This window comes from Zonotrichia leucophrys, chromosome 7 (assembly GCF_028769735.1).
Source record: "Zonotrichia leucophrys gambelii isolate GWCS_2022_RI chromosome 7, RI_Zleu_2.0, whole genome shotgun sequence".
NCBI classification, from domain to species: Eukaryota; Metazoa; Chordata; class Aves; order Passeriformes; family Passerellidae; genus Zonotrichia; species Zonotrichia leucophrys.
The window spans coordinates 25,204,006-25,224,277 of NC_088177.1; the positions used below are offsets into that span (position 1 = coordinate 25,204,006).

At 39.9% G+C, this 20,272-nt stretch overlaps 1 protein-coding gene across 4 annotated transcripts in view; it reads left to right on the forward strand.

Annotated features, from left to right (window-relative positions):
* The first annotated feature begins 16,224 nt into the window (after positions 1 to 16,224).
* LOC135450217 (neurabin-1-like) overlaps positions 16,225 to 20,272 on the forward strand; it is a 41,236-nt gene continuing 37,188 nt past the window's right edge. For 2 of the 4 annotated variants that reach the window (XM_064718182.1, XM_064718185.1), the window contains exons 1-2: positions 16,347 to 16,441; positions 16,965 to 18,815. In XM_064718182.1, coding sequence (XP_064574252.1) covers positions 17,220 to 18,815 — 1,596 coding nt within the window. In that variant the 5' untranslated portion in view covers positions 16,347 to 16,441; positions 16,965 to 17,219. Of the gene's footprint in view, positions 16,263 to 16,346; positions 16,442 to 16,621; positions 16,806 to 16,964; positions 18,816 to 20,272 lie in introns of those variants that run through there. The other 2 variants (XM_064718184.1, XM_064718183.1) reach the window with 2 other exon arrangements.

Sequence of the window (20,272 nt, forward strand, 5' to 3'; positions counted from 1 at the left end):
TAATGTCTCATTCCTTCTACTACCCAGCTCAGACAGGCACTGTGTATTTTTTGGTGCCAATGTGTGTCTCAAAAGAATTAACCCATTGACTCAAGATAATATGAAATTAAAGTACTAACTTGGTTACTCTTCACATTCTATAAAAAGAATGCATAAATCTGTCCTTCCAGCTCAATTTCCTTGCAGCCCTTCAGCATTATTCAGCATCTCAGAGCTGTTTGGAAAAGAGATTGTGCTTGTTCCCTTCTACCCAGATATTTAATTGAATTCAAAAAGAAATAAACATATTTAATTGAATTCAATCTCCCTCATCAAATATCAGCTATACTAAAAATTTTTGTATGGCTGTGCACTGCCTAATGCTTAGCAAGCTTCTTGTGCAGCTTAACAGAGTTGTCATATGGCCATGGAATGAGTTGGAATTCTATTTCTCATCTCATGGGCCAATTCCTTGCACAATCTGGGAGAGATTCTAATCTCAATTTATGCTAGAACCAATTATAACACTGCAGATATTTTCCAGGACAAGATCAGATTTTGACTAGCACAGATTGTGCTTTTTTTATTCCTCCCTTCCTTTTCATTACAAAACTTTGTGACATAGAAGCAAGTAATAAAATTTCTAGCTAATGTGTTTGGAAAATTTTATTCAAAGCAAAGTTAGTTCTTAAGTAATTGAGCATGCATACTTTTATCCTATATGCTTTGAATACCAGCATTGCTAACCACAAAAGCCTACCTAAATATATGGTAATTTGTAGACAAATTTTATTTTAGTTACTAACACAAATAAGTGATTTCCTCTATGCCATAAGCAGCACGCTATAAAAATTGGGGTTTGTGGATTTTATACAACCCCCCCTCCTTTTCTTTATGCTATGCATGACTTCCCAGTGGAAAAAACCCACACAAATGATTGCTTTTCCAACAACACTTAGAATTTATATATATATATATATATATATAGAGAGAGAGAGAGAGAGAGAGAGAGAGAGAGAGATACACGCGCATCTATTGTGCAACTCACTGCTTGATTAATAGCATCAATTTTACTTTTTCCCAAGAAGTGGGAAAATTTGACTTAAGTCCCTAAGGGTCTAAGTCTTTGTGAGAACCATTTTGAACATTTTGGTCAACAAATCCAGCTTCCTGCATTCAGGAATTACAACTTCAGGCATTATGATGCTCTTGAAAACCCTTCCTTCCCAAGGTACTCACTAGGCCTTCCTATCAACTAAGTCCATTCACCTTTCACTTTGAAAGGTTGTTTGTCATTTAATAAGGAAATAGACTTTTAAATAGTATTTCTGAACAGGGTTCATTTTCCTTTGTCACTTAGGAACAAAAGTAGGAATTAGAATTGGCTTGGTTGTAAGATTTCATGTTGTTCTTTAACCAGCCATTTCAAAGCAGAAGTTACTGCTGGCAATCTGATTAAAGGAATATATAGAATACATCACATTACTCCCCACTTTCCAAGAATTGTCTGGATTTTGTTTTCCAAAATAAAGAAGAACTGCAGCAATTCACACTCTTGTTCATTTCCACACATAGAGAAGCCAAAAAACAAGCTAAATAAAACCATCCTAAATTGGACCAATATTATTCCCATTTACACCCTAAAAGTCAACATGAATGAAGCAGGAAGCAGAAAATAAACCACCAACAGTAATAATTCTAAGTGAGTAATCTGTTTGCTTTCGTTTTCTATATCCACCCATTTTCCTTGGTTTTCATTTGCTTCCACTTGGTATCCAATTTATGGCATGAACACATACAAGTCTGCCTACTACATCCAGACTTCACAGCATCAACTGATCTTCCCAGTACTTGTCATGCAAAACAGCACAAAACATCTAGAACAGACCATTAGTTGCACCTGCAATTCCCTTTTAATCACTATATGTCTTGCTAAGTCAGTGAGCACTTGTGAAATTATATTTTTCCCTGGGAGGGGCACTTTGCAAAGACAGCAGGGAAGAAAGATGAGTGATATTTTTCAAGAGATAAACACAGGTGTCCCAAACAATAAAAGAATGATGTTATCCTAGATAAAATAATCTTACAGTGCTCTGTTTAGTGAACTAGCTCTTTCTGGAGTATTTTGTGGAATTTATTATTTCACTGCTACAATACTTAGGTGAGGGAGCAAAATCACAATTCTTCTTTCCTGGAAATGAAAAACCAAATAGCAACCATTTCAATGAAATTATTCAATGTTCAAAATGTTCAATCTAGCTACTCAAAGAGCCTCCACCTTGGGGAGTGGTACAGCCAGGCTCCCAGAATTGAGTGGGAATCTGCCATTCCTGTGTACACCACTGGGCAAAGTGGAAGGGAGTAGCAATATGTGTTGAAATTTGAAATAGTTTCACTAGAAAAGCAGGGTCCTTGTTCAGGCTGGTCAAATATTTGCTATCAAAGCTGTTCTTCAATGACAGATTACTCTCATTAACTGGTTGGTTGGTTTGGGTTTTTTTTTCCTTAAATTTCTGTCTTACCTTTGGAAAACTGAGTTTTCATTATTTACAAAAAAGGCCCAAACAAACTTATGAACATAGGAGGTTTGAAGTAAAAACTGAAAACCATCCAAAATTTTTGCTGGGAAAATAAAGGCCTTTTTTGTTCATGTCCATTCCTTGCCTCTTTACCACTCCATGCCCAGTTTTAGAGTTAATAACAAATATAAATCTTTGTTTAAAAATTAGTTCCTGTTGAAAATTGGTCTGTCTACAGGCAGAGACTATCTAATAAATATTTTCTTTCTACTTTTTCACTATTTTAACAATTTGCAGTGAAGTTCTCATTTATTGAGCAAACAGTGCAAATATTGAGCAAATATTGAACAAATATGTTTTATTAATTGAAAACAGATAATAAGCTTTACCTCTCTAGCATGAGAGTGTATAAATGTGCTTCCTTGAAAATTAATCAATTATATTATGGGGACCAGAATCCAGCCAATCACAGTCTTCAGTGAAAGACTATCATTTTAGGGGAGTCTGGGACCCCAGGCATGAGAATAGATAGCAAGTATCTGAAAGCCACAGGCTGGGAGACTGACCATTGCTGCAGCTTTCTGAATATACAGAATGGGGAAAACTCTGTTTGTTGGAGCTGTGGACGAGGATTTGGCAGTGCTTGGAAAGTGAGATGCTCAGAACTGATCAGTGAGTTTCAGCAATGAGTTTAGAGTATCTTAGATTTGTTTGTAAGGAGAATGTACTGCAGCAGCACTGGCTTTGCTTCATGGCCTAGGTAAATCAGACACATGAATGTCTTGCATGATAGGAATGCAACAAAACAGCCAAAGCAGACCTTCTGTTCTTCATCTTGGGTATATATTTTACAGAAAAGAAATATTTATTCAACATTTGAGAAAAGAACAGAGCAAAACTTTAAAGATAGATTAAGTACCTAGGGTTGTTTGTGTTGTTCCAGAACCAAAGAAGTAAAAAAATCTAGAAAGGGTGGGTTTTGGAGTTTTGTTGGTTTTTTTACCCCAGGTAAATGTCCAGTGTATGTCAGTGAGACGTTTGGTGTAAAAATATTTCAAGATTTAGCCCATGTTACATTGTAAAACTGTAATTTTCTGTCATAGCAATGAAGTGGGTTTAATGTAGTGTAATTTGGGAAGGAAGGACTTCCCAAAGGAAAGGAAGGAGTTATCTCTACATATTTGTAAACATGAAGGAAATTTATTTGATTGATACAAAGTGAGGGTATTTCTACATACTGCATCCATGTGAATGTTTTCAACATCTGACTTAAGAGAAAATGTTCTAATAGCTACTGCCCTTAGTGAATCCACATTTAATGTTTTTAAATATTGCCAGCAATACAATTAACTTTAAATGAAATGTGTTTGTGCACAGGTATGCATATATGTAGTATATAAATTAATTTTGAAACATTTATTTCAAGGCTTACAGTAAAATATTTTAGGATACCGCTGTATGAATTAGAACTTATTTTAAATGCAATATTTCAATGTGATGTAACTAAATCAATCCCTGCTTTTTAAACTCACATTCTGTTAAAAAAAAAAAAAGGTTTTCATCTTCCTGGAAATCATTATCATTATACACTTTTGTTGTGAAGCATCAAAGTGTATTCTATCTTGAAAAACTTTTATGAAGAGTAAGAAATATGATCAGCAACAATAAAGCAGCAAACTAAAATATAATAGTGAAAATATTCTGTATTATGTGTGAAATAAGGAGTTATGCTAATGCATATCTTTAACCAGTTTGAAAATACTTATCACTGTATGTAAGTACACGTAATGTCCATATGCAAATTCTTGTATTATAAAGGCTCAATTCTCCATTCTGTAATTGGCTCTGGCTGCCAAGCAATATGCTAACAATGAATTTCATCTGCTTTTATAGCACATCTGTTAGTGGTGGATGACAGTCAATTGGCAGAACTGATATTCCAAGCACTGGCACAAAATCAACTTCTTTTCCCCCTTGATCTTATTAATTTCCTGGTGGTTGAACATCCCAGCCTCCCAAAAATGGTATCAGTTCATACTGGCCTTCACAACAGAGTGACATTACTGTAGTTTAAGAGGATGAATGTATTTTGAAATGAACTAACAGGATTTGTTTGAAAAGGAATGATCAGATTACTTACTACGGTCTGGAAATGTTCAGGTCTTTAAATGAGGTTATATCTGCTGATGTGCAGCACTACTCAATTCAAATGCAAAACCTGCTTAAAGGAAAAAAAAAATTCAGGGACAGGGTGAAGAGGTCAATGTATATTTCCACCCCTGATAAAATACATGAAAAGCACATGGAAAATAAGGAAGCTTCACTAAAAGCAAGTTATAACTGACTAATCTGGTGACCCTTCCTATGATGGATTTACAGCAGTGGTGGATGAGGAAAGAAAGACTGACATCATCTACCTATCAAAAAGCACTTGACACTGTCCTGCACAACATCCTTGTCTCTAAACTGCAGAGGTGTGGGTTGGATGGATGTGTGGAGTACTCAGTAGATAAGGAATTGGTGAATGGTCGCACAAGCAATTGTGGTCAGTGGCTTGATGTCCAAGTGGAGTCAGTGAGTACTGGCATTCTTTAGTATTTGCTATTGGGACAAAATTATAATATTTAAGAAAATACTATAATTTTTTAAATCCTGAGAACCTAACTCATATCTATGCAAACATCTAGCAATATTTTGATTTCCTTTCCTTTCTGAAGACAAGCTTGGAAGCAGCTTTTTCACGAGTCAGGTAAAAACTCACTATGTTTTGTTGGGTTTTTTTATTGAAGAGGATATGGTTCATATGAGGAATGCCAAACTAAATGCAGTTGTATAGCACAAATATGGAAGTCAATAAAGCCTAGGATTTCTTGGAAATAAGCAGATCACACAATTATCAGCAAAGATTGTGAAGTGTTCACTTCAAAAAAATTATAAGAAATTGAACACATGCTGTATCCAGTGCTACTCATTATTTCTCCATGCTTTACTGATTTAAAAATATGTCATACAAAGAACAATGCAAAGAAACGCCAAACAATAAAAAAAAAAATCAAACAAACAAGAAACAAAAGCTATGGCTCTTTTTTCTTTTAAAATTGTCCCAAAAAAAGGGTTTTACTTTGAAAGGTTTTTTATTTCTCCGTAGAACAAGGTGTTAATGTTAATCACCTTGTTACACTCCAAGCTGGGATAAAGAAACCCTCACTGGGCATATTTCTTCTTCTGCAACACATGCATGTAAACAATTGCTTCTGGCATGGAAGTTCATTGGAGGGTAAATCAAAATAGAAGCTTGCTATCAACATTTGGTTTGCTTCTGTTGACATCAAACCAAACAAGTTTGCAAATTTTGTCTTTTATTAATCTGTATGCCCTGAAACACTGGAGTCACAGGAGGGGTGACACTGGCTTCTTCACAAAACACCACTAAGTGATGGCATTCCTTCCCCATGATCTGATTGAGATTGTGGCCTTATATGCAAGGCCTTAGACAATGTCAAACAGAATATTAAAATCTAATATTTTCTAATCTTTTGACATGTGTTTTTAGATTTCAGGCATTTTTCTCACATTTGTTCCAGTGCTATAAGTGAAATAATTTCATGACAGATAAATATGCTGACTTTAGTGTAAATTCAGATATTCATATAATAATATTTTAAGATTAGCTTGAAATGGCTTCTAAGTAGTTCTAAAATAAACCTATGACAGAATAATAGCTGTATTACCTGTAATAGTAAATCTACTACTAACAGATCACAGAACCTGTACTGTTCTGGGGAAATATGACTTGGCCTGACTTACCCTCATTTTTGAGCATGTTCTAATAACATTTGAGCTGAAGTGAGTTGCAGACACACTAACCCAAACAGGTTTAACAGATGGTACAATGATGACCTCACACTGTGGTCTAGACAGGCTAACAAAATAACTGCAAAACAGAAAGAAGCCTCCAGAGCAAGACAAAATACAGATTTTGGTGAAGATGAGCAATGGGACTGTGGGGTATATAAGAAATTTATACATTAAATTTAAGTATGTTTTATAGAATAATAGTTTTTCTTGAGATGTGATGAGACCACATTGATGGCTGCACCTGTTGGGTAAAGCAGAGGTTTGAACAGATTTTCAGACTTACTGCCTACACAAACTCTGGATCTCCTCCACAGTCCATAAGTCCAGCAAAGACAAGCCAGCGATAACTACTGACTTTAAATCTACTCGAAGTGCTTTCTTTTGCAAGGATATTTTCCAAAACTAGCTTTATCCTAAGCAGCAAAATCATGGATAGAAATGACTGGCATGAAACGTGGTGATTTTTTTCTTTCTATGATAATTTTTTCCTTTAAAACTTTTATTTTAACAGTTAATCATTAAAAAAAAAAAAAGTCTATCTCTAAATTTTTTTGTACCTTTAATTCAATTAATTTTGAAGTAAGAAGAAAAGTATTTTTGATTGTTTCCTAGTGCCTAGCTCGGGGCCTGAGAGGCAACCCACAGAGACGTGCAGTTAGGGGACAGATTACAGGGTGCAGAAATTGTACAAAAGGCCATGGCTGATTACAGGTTTTTTCACACGAACTTCATCTTGACAAACGGATGAATATGTATTTTTGTACTAATTTGAAGAAGCTTCAAGTCACAGTCTTATTTTAAAGAGAAGATGGCTCAAAGAATTCCTCTTTTTTTTATATGTATGTATTTAAGCACAAAAGAAACTTTGTGAACAAGCAGAATAAGAACTTTTTATGACTACAAGCTTTTGTTAGCTAGGAATAAGCCAAGGAGAGTGATGAGCCAGCTATGTAGCTCTCACCTTGTGACATCTAATAAAATCTTCAAATATAACCACAATTGGACTCAAACAAGTTTAAAGAGAACAATTTACTATTGCACTCCTATCCTTTATTTTTTCTAAATTTCCCTATACCCAGAAAGGGTCAAATTTCACAGTAGTAGTGTCTGGGAGTGTGGCAGAGCTGTGCTCATTTCCATCACCTGAAATGGGTGTGAAGGAAACTACACCAAGCAGAACCAGCTCAACACTTCTGCCTCAGTCTGTGAAAGGGAACTAAAGCTTTGTGGCACATACAGAAGTACCACATAGTGAGGCCAAATATGCAGAGTCTGATTCCAGTAGAGTTAACTTGGTCATATTTTGAACATCTGTGAAGTCTAATGTGAATTGAATGTTAAGTAAATCAACTTATTTTATTAGTAGAGCATGGCATATTGCCATTTATTTCAACTCAACTTCTTTTCCACATCACATGCCTTTTCATACATACCTGAAAGATGCTATTTCTGGAACAATTTCCAAGGGTTTTACTATGTTTATGGAACTGATTCTAGTCTTTTCTCAGAAAATCTGGGTAATTACACCATGTGTGCAAAGCTTTCACAGCAGAGAAAAAACTATGAAATCAACAAGAGTGAAACAACACAGAGATGACTCTGGTCAAGTTTAAAATTCCCTCTTTAGCCTGTACTGGGGAGTCTTTTGGGTTGAAAGACAGATGCTGAAAAATAATAGTACAAGTCAAACAATTAAAGTACAAATAGACAAGTTATTGAGCATTTGTTACTGCAGACCTGAATGTTGCCTAGTCCGCATCTCAGAAATAATTTTGGGAAGAAACATAGAAGGTAGGGAGCAAGAAATATTTTCTGACTATTACTGAAGTTAATAAATGGGCAGCTACTTGAAAATGCTCAGTGGCTTGGAATGTCAGCCCAAGCACGGGGGAATGACTTTGTGGAAAGGTTTGCAGCCAAAATCATCCAGTGCACATCCATGCTTCCAAAACAGATCTTCCAAAGGCACGCTAGGTTATTGTGTGACCTGCAAATAGGACACACATGCACATATACAAGGACTTGGGTTTTTGCTGACAGTCTAGGTCTCCTTGGACCTAAGTCTTCCAAAGTCTCATTAGGACACCAGTCTTGGAAAGGATTGCAAACACAACATAATTTACACTATTAGCACACTTTACCACAGGGCTATGATCTCCACCTAGAGCTGTAGGGACAATAAATATATCTGAGCTAAATTGTGCCTTGAGGCAAATACTCTGTTGATTCTATGTCCTTCCTGTTACATCTTGTGATGTTTTTCTGTACTCATCTACTCATGCCATAAGACATCCATGTGAGCAGCTCTGTGGTTTTATTTTCATGTTTAAATCCAGTTGCTGTAATCAGCTTTTTTGTAACCTAAACTGCAGTTGTTGTGACCATACTAAAGTACAGCTTTTCAGGCTCAGCCTGTAACTCTGCTGTTAGAGGTTTAAACCTCAATGTAGAGAAAGTCTATAATGAAAGTGAAGCTCTCTTTCATTTCCTATGATTCAGCATAGCTGTACTTGAGAATTACCCAGTTTTGCTTCCTGTGCTGTGACATTTGAGACCTGCCCTTTCCAGTGGAAGGCTATGGACTTGCCAGCTCAACATTTTAGATGGTATCACAGTCATGGAAAACCTCTGCCTTAGTGCTGGTGTGGAGGCAAAGATACACCAAGTGAGTATGTGGAGTGGCTTTTAAGGACTCTGCTCATGAACCTCATCAAAATCATGTTAATTTCAGAGGCAACATGATTGTATAATTATCTCAGTGCACTTCAGATTAATTGACAAAGACATTCTTCTTGTTTAAAGTCTTATTGAAAATATTAAGACTCATGGTGTAAAGAGGTACTAAATGCAGACACAGAATTTTTTAAAATCAATAAGTTGACTTCTGACTACTAGTTGTACTATATTACTACTTAAATGAAGACACAGAAATAAGTGTTTTGTCCCTTAAATGAGAACATCCTCAGTAAATTTTGCTGTAAGAATAACACTAAGAATTATATAGGAATGATCTTTTTAACAGTTTGTTTCAAAAGGATATTTAGTTGAAGGCCCCTCAGTTTAGTAGCTATCTCTCAATGGTATTTCCTGCATTAAAAGTCCCTGTGAATAGCCTTTCATCCTTCTGTTCCAAAAATCAGAAATACAAAACAAGTTTTGCAGGAAACCAAATTCTGGAATAGCTCTAGATGTGACACCTAGGAAATCAGCCAGTCTGATTCCAACCCCTGTGAAAAAAGACACTTCAGCCTACCAATGAAAAAACAAAGGCTTTGTTTATCTTCCCAGGGAGTGCTGATATGCATCTTGAATATGTCTAATCAATATTCTGTCAAAGTGAATCCCTTAGTAGTAGCTGCTGAAACAGTGACAACCCACCAATAGCTAATGATGTTTTTAAAACTGTTTTAGAAGTGACAAGGCAAATGTCTGATAGCAATTTTCAAATTAGATCAGATTTTTCAACTAGTGATTGTCAGGTCTTTCTCTTGTGCAGATACAGTTAAGGCCTTCTATTCACCAGGTTCTATTCTTTTAGTCATCTTAGAATAGCGTTCTGATTGCTTCTGACAGATCACCTGTTTGCTTGGATTGGGGGAATTCAAGTTTCTTTTTCCCCACTTGCTTTAGGTCTTACGGTAGGAAAGACTTCAGTCATAAGTTTGCTATTTCTTGGTACATCTGGACAATGTATTATTGAATTCAAAACCTAAATTAAAATAAGGGGGGAGAGGGGTGAGGTTCAGTTTAAATGAAATGCATTTTTTTTATTTAAAAGAAAAATAAAATTAGTTTCTGTTAATGCAAAATGTCTTCTTTAGTCTAAATGTATCACTTTATACATATTTTGTCCTGTTAAATTTTTTTAAATGAGAAATTTATTTTCAAAATAAAACATGAATGTTTTGATTTGGAAATATCCAAATAAGCTCTAAATTTGGCTAAAAAAATATTTTCTTTGTGGTGTAATTTATATCCTATATCTAAATTCTGTGTTCTATTTTATCTCATCTTTTGTTTTCACTTTTTTTGATATGATTATCACTCAGATTTACCTATACAATAATAACTGAATTGTTAACGCCTAATTTGTTTCATGCAATGTTTTTTAACTTTTAATGTTTTATTACTTTTTTTCTATGTATATTCTAAATCTAGATGGTGTCAAGCAATATTTGGACTGATGGAATTTCAAAATACTGCCTTATTTATTTGAAAGTATTAATGATTGAAGGAAAGAGCTCACCTATGTGTAAGATTATGCTTCTCCTTTTTGTTTTTTCTAATATAACTAATACTTCAATATGAAAGCTACAGAGAATGCTTCTGATTTGCTTTTAAAGTCCATTGGTTTTGTTTACAATGGCAGTCTAAACTCTAGGCTCTGTATACTTCTCTCTTTTCTTATATACAGCTATGATTTAAAAAATACTAGGGAATCTGAATATTACAAATAAGATACCCTATTTGGACTTAGTTTCAAAGCATTTAAGGTCATCTCTTATCTGAAAAGTACTTTAGGTATGTTATGCAAACATAGAGAGGCATAGCAAACACTTGGGTTTTGTATAGAACTGCTTGGTCAGACAGAAACTAGTGTTATCAGACTAAAAAATTGTGCTGTGAACTCTAGCACTGAAGTAGCCAGTGAACCTCCCAATCTGTGTCTCTTGGCTGACTGACTTTGGCTTTAAGAAAGATACAACTTCAAAATAAGGCTTTTCTTGTGACTAATATATTCATCAGGTTTCAGTCCTGTGTGACTTATGCAGGATTATCTGGAGGCTTATAAGGGGTGATCTCTTGCTGTAGCATTTCCTTTGACTGATCTTGCAAGGTCTTTCTTTCTCCTCTCTCCCTCCGGCTCCCTATTTTTCAGAAGCTGGTAGGAATGTAACTATTGTTGAAAACTCTCAGCCTGTGTCAAATCTGGTTGAACCAGTTGGCCCATTTTCACAAGTCCTTGCAGAGTAGGAGACACTCAGATGCAAACAGAGACTGCACAACAGCATGTTTCTTGCACTGGAAATCAGTTAAATCAACAATAACCATAAACTTTATTTCTTAAAATCCTGTAAATCCTGTAAAAGCTATGCCAACAGCACTGCAGTTATGAAGCTGAAAAATGCACTCACAGTTTTGTTTTCCACCAGCTTTCAGTGGGGTGCTGTTATTGAGATTCCTGCCTCCTTGTCAGGCTGACATTTGTTTTTTGTGCTTGAGAAACCCAGCATGGTCTTGAACCACCATTTCAGACAATTATACAGTGTGCTCACTGCTTTCCTCCCTTGTTCTTTTTCACTCATGAATTTGACAATGTAGCAAGTGAGCCTGATGGTTTGGACACTTCAGGAATGGGGCTTGAAAGGGGAGGAAACTCTCCTTCTGCTCAGCCTTCATGGCAATAAATAACTGCCTTTCTTTTTTTAAATGCAACTTTGAAATTCAACTGCCAATATTTCACTTTGAGGCTCAGGAGATTCTTGAGACTTAAGAAACTCTTCTACGTTTATCTTCAACACGTCTTGGAGCTGTAACATAAGGAGTTTTGCTCAGTTTGCAAAGACCATTAGTAACATGTGCTGGCAGGCCAGCTGAGCTCCATGCAGGTTTCAGTGAGGTTCCACCAACCTTCATTTAACATTCGTGGTTCTGTGGCCAGAAGATGTGGTCAGGGTATTAATTCAGGGCATTTCTGGGGAACAGCATCTTGGGTGGGCTGTAGGAGGATGTAATAGAGCTAATTATTAAATTCACCTTCCTGCAGGGAGGACCTATGAGTCTATGAGAGAACAGCAAAGAAAATACCGATTTATTAAATTTAATCCAGCAAGGTAGACTCTGATGTATAAGTCACCAGAAAGGCCGTTCTCTGGAGCTGTGCATGACAGGTATGTTGGGGAATGAGAGAGGGCAGCCCTTCTTTGCTGGAGCTCTTTCTACAATTCCATTTCATATCCTATGTTTAAAGTTTGCTGTGACATATATACTACTGCAATGAGAGAGAATCAGGCAAGCTGAAGACCTGAATATCGATATCTTGTTTATTCACTGCTCCACTAGGATAGTTACTTGCACTAAAAATAAATCTTACTAAGGTTTGCACTGACAGTGATATTTTTCTAGATCAGAGTGCTAGTTATAGGATATATATTAGATAATTGGTCTATAAAATAAAGCATCCACCAGTAAGCACAGCTCTATCCAAAGGGCTTTTTCTACATAACTTGGCTCAGCTGACCACAGAGTGGGAGAATGGGAGAGTCTCAGGAGTCACAACAGCAGGAGAAACAAAAATGAAGCTACAGGATCAGCTGTTAGTTATTGCAACTGGAACCACTGCATTTGTTTTACCTGCTCCTTCTGGAATGTGCTGGGCAGCAGGTGAGGAAAGAGAATCAAAACCTGCAGTAGGCACTAACTCACCCAAACCAGTGTGCCGGCACTCACACTATTGCACACTGCTCACACCCACTCACACTCTTGCACACCCACTCACACTCACACTCTTGCACACTACTCACACTCTTGCACACGCCTCACACTCTTGCACACTCCCTCACACTCTTGCACACGCTTACACTCCCAGTCTTGCACACTACTCACACTCAAACCACTGTGCCTTATTAAAATAAATATTACACATATATGTCATCATACACAATCTTGAAGAACAACACAAGGATGTCTCAGGCTTTCTTCATGGCATGCAGTAATTGTCACATTAGCCAGCACAATTTGGATGAAACTGAGTCAAATTTAATTAGCTCTTCTTTAAAGCATTTTTTCACCCACAACACTTGTAGTCTTTAGGATCCTGCTGCACAATTGTAATGCTGTACACAAAATGCTGTTAGGAGAACCCCATTTGAGATCTGCCCAAGTTTACCATCACATACTGTAACTCTTACCACAGTGGTGCTCTGATTTTTGTTTGTCACTTTCTTCTAGGGTATCTTTGCATCCTTTTTCACATATGACAGCCTGGCAGGTCCAGCCGTTAACCCTGGGGAATGTCTTTCATGGATTTGACCATATTTTGATGTTGAGCTTTTTTCCGGCAGATTTTTGTTCCATATCTCTCTGCACTCATTGCTGCATTGCCTTTACCAAATTACTTGAATCTCTTCAGCTGCTGTGAAACTTTTTGCTCCTCCTTTATTGATCAAATTTTATTGACCATTAAATACAGTTTTGGGTTTTAGTTCTACTTTATTTTAGTGAAGAAGTGCTACAAAGCAATGAATGTAAAATGCTACTTTATTATTTTAGTTTTGTGTTTAACATAAGTAGTCTTCTGCAATTACAGCTTGCTTTCTTAATTCTAATAATTGAAATCACAAAATTACCTGCCAGACTTACAGAAGGTGCTCTATTTCAAATTCAAAATTGCTGTTTGAATTATACTGAATATGACTGAAATACTTCCAGAACATTTTAATTGTTCCTTAATGACAGAAAAATATTTTCTTAAAATAATCTTCTAATCTTCATTACCATCACAACTTCATATACAGCAACACTTTTTTTCCCCAAGAAGACTTTGTGCTGCCAAGCTTCCCATTCAAATACCTTTTTTTTCTTAAGCTTAGGTAACAAAATGTAGATGCTTCTTTCTCAGTGCAAACCATTTGCTTACTCACCGTTATTTCATCATCTTTCAAGGAAAGTGCCACAGACTGAATGTGTAAGATACTCTTCCCAGGTTTTATTGCAGTTATTCACTATGATGAAATCACAAACTACGTCACCTTCCCAGACTTATTGCTCAAAATCCAGAGGTCTTTATCTTGAATCCTTCCCACCTTTTAAATAATTGTTTCAATAAAGAAATCTATTTTTTCTTTCACATTCACATTCCACTCATCTTGAATGCAATTCAGTCTTTCTCACTAGAAAACCCAGAAAACTGACCTAGATAAATATTGTCCTTCCTAAGCAGAACAGCTAGGTAAAATAACCTGTATATTTTCCTAATTAGGATGGGAAATCGTAAAGAAATAGGAGTCCTTTGATGCAATTAAATCTGTTTTCAGGATTTCTAATTACAATTCCTGCTTTCTCATTTATGGGAGAGTTCAAAACACAAGAGTAGCTTCCTGCTCCAATCTCTTTAAGCCAGCACCCAGTACAAAGGCCACGCGCTCTCCTGAGCGTGGTTCAGAGCTGCTTTGGGCTTTGTTTTTATGTTGTTCCTGAACTCTTGCCGTTTTTTCTTTGAATAGTCTCCTATACACTGCCAGGTTCCCTGATCAGAATGCAGAATGTTCTCTGCCCACAATGCTTAAACTGCTGACCAACCTTGCACATACCTTTGGTTTGTGAAAAAAACATTTGCTTAGTAGCTTCTTGTAGACTATTTATTGAAAGACGGTGGTTAAGCATTGCAATTTCAACCCAACCTACAAATGGTATATGAAGGCCCACCTCTGCAGCATGCAGGAGATCACCTCTGCATATTCTTGATAAGGCCTACATATTCAAAATATGAAACATTTGTTGCTCTTACAGTGAAACTGCATTAAAATTTTACTCAAAATGGTGTTACCAAGTGTATGTAAGACTGCTAATGGCAGACCTTGGTGAAATTCCACTGCCCTTGTAATGTTTGAAAAGACAGAAGAAAGTCTGAACAATGTTGTCTCTGTTTTGGAAAGACTGTTATATCAATAATAAGATTTTATTTTATTGTAAAATCATTATTAGGGTAATTTGAAACTGTATCATAGATTTTAGATCAAGATGTGAAATATCATAATATAGTTGTTAGATCAAGCTTGTGACTCCAAGTTAAGCCAGAGTCAATTAGGATGTCTGGGAGAATGTATAAATTTCATCATAGACTTGAGTAATAAACCAGTGAAGCTTTTTTTTTTCCCAAGGAACTAAGTATTTAGACTTCTAAATAACTGTTACACAATTTGCTGTCAGGTGCCAACAACAGTTGCCAGGTAATTGGTAACTACCAGTACTCTTCTGTGCTCTTCTATTAAATTTGTGTGAGCTTTATTCATATGGAAGGAACAGCAATCGAAATTAAACAGTCATCCAAATCCCGTCTTTGATAAATAGGCTGAAGCCAGTGCTTTTATTTGGGCTAAGAAACGAGAGAACTGAACGTATGGAACACTGCTTTCTAAACTGCGGTTATTACTGCCTGGGGCTATCAATGATGAGCAAGAGTTTCCCGGCCTTGGGGAGCTGCAGTGACTTCCCGCCCGGCGAGCGTGCGAGGGAGCCCCGCGGGCTCAGCCCCGTTCCTGCGCGGACACGTCAGGGTGTCCCGGGGCAGCAGGTGGATCCTCCTGGGCTCTGACACCGACCTGCTCGGGAGCGGCTAACACCAACTCGATTTTTGAAAGGAAGAGGGGGAAAGAGAAATGTTTGGCACTGTTGTTACTTCAACTGTCCGAGCCTCGATCGCGGCAGCTGTCGCTCTCCGCGCCGCGCTGGCCGCCCGGGTTTGAAAGTAGCGCGCAGCATCCCAGCAGCTCGGCGCTCGCCTTTCTCCAGCGTCCCTCGCCCCACAGTCTCCAGCTCCCCCGGCGGAGGCACCGGTGAGCGCTCGGGGCCCACCGACGCTGCCCCGCGCCGGCTCGACTCGCCGACATGGTATCACCCGAAACCCGTATCCCGCCATGGCGTGGTATATCCCGGCGCGGGAGGCGCTTCCCTCGGGCCGGTCGCGCCCGCCGCCCCCAGCCCGTCTCTTCCGTGGCGCAGAGAGCGGAGCAGGGGCGCGCCCGCCGCTCCCTCTCTTTGTGTGCGAGCGAGGCAGGGAGCGCGCGCGGGCGGGCCCGAGACACAGCGCGGAGGAGGGCGCGGAGCAGCGTGAGGCCGGGGAGCGGCGCGGGCGGGCAGGCAGGCAGGCGGCGGTTCTGAGCGCGCCGCGGGGGCGGGAGGAAGGTGGAGTGAGGAGAGCGGGGCGGCGGCGGCGGCGGCAGGGCGGGGGGGGGGGAGGGAGGGAGAAAGAGAGAGAGGAAAGGCGGGCGGCTGTGGCGGCGGATAATGATGGCGTGGTGTGTGCGGCCGCTGGGCGGCTGGGAACGCTGAGGGGAAGGAGGTGGCAGGACCCCCGCCCCCAGGTAGGCTGGCTCGGAAAGTTTGGGGCGAGGTACCGGGGCGGCTCCGCTGCGCGCCCCGCAGGCCCCGCGGTGCAAAGCGCCACCACGGGGAAGCCCCAACTCGGGGCCGAAACTTGTGGCTTCCCCCGTTGCGGGCGGCGCGGGGAGCCCGGGCCCCTCCGTCCTGCCCCGCCGCGGTGCGGGCGCGCGGTCCGGCCCGGGCCCGGCCTCCCCCGGGCGGCAGGAAGGGCTGGCGCTGCCCTCCCCCGCCGCCGCCCGAGCCGGCCTGGCCTGGCCCAGCCCGGGACGGCCCTTGGCAGAGGGGCGGCAGCCGGAGGTTGCGGGGGGGGCCGCCTGCCGCCGCATCCCTCGCCAGAGCCGTCAGGTCGGTGCCCGGGGAGCAGCTGGGTCCGCGCGTCCCGGCCGACACAATGGGCTTTATCCCGCAGAGAGGTCTTGGGCTGCGATTCCCAGCCCGAGTTTCGGATTCGTGTCACACGCCGGCGAGGCCCCGAGTTAATGGAAACTCTCTGTCTCTCTGCAGATGGCTTTCCGGATCCCGCGATCCGCGCTGGGGATAACTCCCGATGTGGCCATTCACGCGCTTTGATTTCTTTCTCTCCACGTAGCGTCCCCTGCGCTCCATTTCAATGCGAGCAGGGAGGCTGACTGAGTGAAAGGCTGCTTTTGGGATCTTCTGTGGGATACACACTGCCTGGTGTTGGAGGGTGGAAGCTTTGTGCTAGGGAATCGTTCTTCCCATTCTTCTTAAGGAGTGGAGGGAGCTTCCTCTTCAACAATGATGAAAACCGAAGGCAAGGGGGAGAGGACTTTAAGAAGTGCTTCTCCACACCGAAATGCTTACAAATCTGATTTCCATGCTATCAAATGCTCTTTTGATGGTGTAAACAATCCTGACAACGCTTCCAACAAAACAGGCTTGCATCAGAAGCTGAGCACCTCTTCCAATGGAGGGGGAAGTGACCCGCACAGTCGAGGCAGAGCTGCCACTTACGGTAACAGAGTACACAAGATTAAAAATATGTTTCTGCAAATGGGAAGTTCTTGTGAAAGCAATCCACCGGCTGATACTAAACTGATTAGCCGGGCCACGGCAGCAGAGTATGGATCTTCTCCAGGTAGTCCATCTTTTCTCATTGTCCAAAAAAATAATCTTCTTAATACAAGTACCAGCCCCAGTGGCAGTCCTGTGGATTCAACGTCCGTGTCTTCTACTGCTGACAAAGTCATCCGTAGCAACGATGAGGCAGACTTGGACAAAGTAGCCCTGGCAGAAAAATTTTCAGAGACCAGGAAGCTCTTTGAGAGAAATATAAAACAACGGAGCTCAGTGGACAGATATTCCCCCAGCAAATGTGAAAGAAGTGACGATAAGAGGAGACATGGTTCAGCTTCTGATTGCAGCAATGTGGTGGATCACTTCAGTTTTAATACAGAAGCAAGTCCTCCAGTTGCACTGGAGAAGGCTGAAAATCAAAGTAATGAGGAGTTGAAGCAGCAACATACTAATAGTGGTTCCAAATCTTCCTTCCTGAATGCAGGGCCCATTTCTAGGAGGCTGGAAAGCTTTCTGGGTGACAGTGATACTGAAGAATCCAAAGAAACTTCCAAAAATTATAGTTCTCCAAGTCAGGACCCTTTGAGAGGCCAGCAGACTTTGAATTCATCTGCTGTTGCTGAAGGATGTCGGGAGAAAGGTGCATTCCCCAAAGCGCCTGAGATCTGCAGAGATGAGCCGAGCAAGGCACTGGGAAAAGACAAAAGAGAGCAACTGGTACTTGAGAGAAGCCCGTGGAATATGGGCAGTGTGCCTGCTCAGGAGGCTCAGCAGATGTCAGATAGTGTTTGCTCCTGGGTTTCTCCCACAGAGGTGACTTGCACAGAGCTGGTTGCACAAGATGAAACCTCAGGGCACGAAAAAAGAGGTTTGGAGAAAGATCACATTGATGAAGAGAATCAGAAGCTCACATGTGATCCACAGGAAGGGAAGAGAAGCGACTATGCCTTGGAAGTGGTAGAAGAGTGTATGGATGGCAGCAAGACCAGATGGGAAGAAGAAGGAGATGGGATGTCTCTAAGAGATGGTCCAGCTCCACAAGTACAGGATGTTCTAGAGCAGGAAGAGGGTACTGAAGAAGAGGAGCAAGTGTTAGAAAAGCAAAGTGAGGACTTCAGTGATTTTGGAATAGAGAATGCAGCTTTTGATGATGACAGGGACACAGAGCCAGAAAACCAAGAGCCTGAAGGCAGAGAAATTTTGGAGGGAGAGGAGGACTATATGTATGACAGTGAATATGAGGAGTTTCCTGGACTTTCTGAAGAGGAAGATCCAGTGCCAGACCGAAAAGTTAAGTTCTCAACAGCTCCTATCAAAGTAAGTACATTTGAGTTTTCTTTTTTCTTTTTAAATTGTTTTGCAGTCAGAAATACTCAGGAAATAAATTTTGGGGTTTTGTGGGTTTTTTAGGTTCTAAAAGCATTTAAGAAGTGTAAGTTTATAGCTTTTTTTCAACACTAAGTATGAGAGAAGTTACCACTTCAGAAAATTTATTAGTTAGTCTCAAGTGATTTCTTAATTACAGCTGCTTCATAAGATAGTGTAGTGAAGCACATGAGATTTTACTTGGACTTTTTCAGCAGCAGATACAAACACCTTGACCTTTAATACTTCAATTTTTGTAGAATTGAGGCATTGCATTAGGAATTACTATTTTCAGTTTTCCTTTTGGCACAAAAGTTTAAAAAAAATCCAAACAAGCCCCCCTCGAAAACTTTGATATTCAACTTCAAACTTGTTTATGGAATTAACTACAGGAAAACATCAAATGACTGATTCTTGTATTTTAAGATTCTAGAATTCTCTCCAATAATAATCATATATATGTTGTTTGGCTCTAATACTGATAAGGTGAATAAGCTGTGGGAGTGTTAACATGATTATTTTGGAGTTACGAAGTTGCAGAAGTCAAAGTTATAGGGCAGGCTGGCTAATGAGGAGTAGTGTAAGTTCTAACTTTAACAAATTAAAAATATTTATGTGTCTGATCTTCCTCCACCAAAAATACCCTCAAAATAAGTTGCTCCACAACTCAAACTATGTTCACCCATAGTCTCTTGCAGACTTGAATAATTCTAGTCTCTGTTAAACTTTGGAAGGAGAATTGGGAGACATGGACAAGGGTAGAATGTAGGACTGTACAGACTTTCCTCAGAATGCTTCTCTTCTACTATCAAATGACTGAAAGAAATAACTTTTAATAAGCAGCTTTTACATTTTGTTCTTAGAGTCAGGACTCATTTTACTGATCAGAGGGATGTAAAAATTCTGTTGACTCTTGAACTTCCCACAGCACAGAGCTGTAATTTCCCAGTTTGCTAACACACACTGGTGCTGTACCCAAAAAGATGTTTTGATTGTGGCAAAAAAATTTGGCAAAATGTGAGTTTTGTTGCGTGTGGGTTTTTTTATAGTCTCTCCATAGACAAGCTGACTTTATATGGCTTTCTTCTAGTTGATGTTGCTTTAGTGGTGACCTGGAGCAATGAAGGGGAGAGTGCTGCTATTGAAAACTGCATAATGAGTCTGGTTGGGGCTGGGAGAGAGCCAGAGGGGCATCAGTCCATTTCTACATGCATTTGTGCACTCAGTATCTGAGCAAAGTGCCGAGTAGAGTCTACTGTAAATGTGTTAAGTGACTTCCTGCTGTAGGCAGGGTTTTCCTGGTCATTGCTGATTTCCTACTGCAGCAGTGGCCCTTAACAGACTTCTGCCTTCTTTGCTGTGCCTGTGCCAGACATAACTGAAAGCCCCAGTAGAAATCTCAGTGCCAA